At 50.2% G+C, this 717-nt stretch overlaps 1 protein-coding gene across 1 annotated transcript; it reads left to right on the plus strand.

Annotated features, from left to right (window-relative positions):
- Positions 1-68: 68 nt before the first annotated feature.
- On the plus strand, positions 69-698 carry LOC103399476 (DNA-dependent protein kinase catalytic subunit-like). The gene is made up of 3 exons (XM_008338163.2): positions 69-289; positions 378-465; positions 548-698. Exons 1-3 carry the CDS (start codon positions 78-80, stop codon positions 692-694), a joined length of 447 nt encoding a protein of 148 aa, XP_008336385.2. The 5' UTR covers positions 69-77; the 3' UTR covers positions 695-698.
- The last annotated feature ends 19 nt before the right edge of the window (positions 699-717 follow it).

Here is a 717-nt window from a genome sequence, read left to right on the forward strand (position 1 = left end):
ACTTAGACTAGAGAGAAATAACACATTTTCGCGACACATTTGTGCGTAGATTTAAAGCTAGTGTGTTTTTTACTTAGATGACATCGGTGCCCTGCTGGATGCTGATTGGCTGGATCAGTCAAATGGTCGCTCTTTTGGACAAGCCAGAAGCCGTGGCCTTGCAACACAGCATTGGGCAGATAGCAGAGAGTTACCCCCAAGCTCTGGTTTACGCCCTCATGATCAGCACGGAGAGTTTCCAGTTTGAGGACACGGCCACAGGACACCAGCAGAGGGAGTTCGTGGACAGGTAACCTTCGTATTGTTCCCGTTTCACGTCATCAAATAAACCGCGTTAAGACGTGTCGTTTTAGTGCGCGTCGTTTCTGTGCACCTAGGCTCAGGGGCGTGCTCGATAAGGCAGGAGCTGTGAGGAAATTCGTGGATGCGCTGCAGCAACTCACCAACCCCGAGATGATTTTTAGGGTAAAAAGTCTAGCCGTGAATAACCGCAGTGGCCTGCGGCCGTGTTCTGCCCGTCATTCGGAGTGTCATTGATTTCACGCAGGACTGGTGGGATTACGTGAAAAACCAAATGGACAAACCAGGTTTTGACAAGAAGCAGATGGAGCGCATGTACGATGAGATGCGAACCTCGCTGGGGGACGACGCGGTCGGACATGGAGCGTTTCGCAAGAAATTTATCCAGGTTTGAAGGGACAGGTTGCTGTTAATATT

This window comes from Cynoglossus semilaevis, unplaced genomic scaffold (assembly GCF_000523025.1).
Source record: "Cynoglossus semilaevis isolate Cse_v1.0 unplaced genomic scaffold, Cse_v1.0 C18995178, whole genome shotgun sequence".
In the NCBI taxonomy this organism is placed as follows: domain Eukaryota; kingdom Metazoa; phylum Chordata; class Actinopteri; order Pleuronectiformes; family Cynoglossidae; genus Cynoglossus; species Cynoglossus semilaevis.

What these genes read in the sequence shown, in the direction of transcription:
- LOC103399476 (XM_008338163.2), top strand. Translation starts at nt 78, where the DNA reads ATGACATCGGTGCCCTGCTGGATGCTGATTGGCTGGATCAGTCAAATG. An exon ending in CAGAGGGAGTTCGTGGACAG is followed by an intron (nt 290 to 377) that starts GTAACCTTCGTA and finishes CTGTGCACCTAG; the next exon opens with GCTCAGGGGCGTGCTCGATA. An exon ending in ACCCCGAGATGATTTTTAGG is followed by an intron (nt 466 to 547) that starts GTAAAAAGTCTA and finishes GATTTCACGCAG; the next exon opens with GACTGGTGGGATTACGTGAA.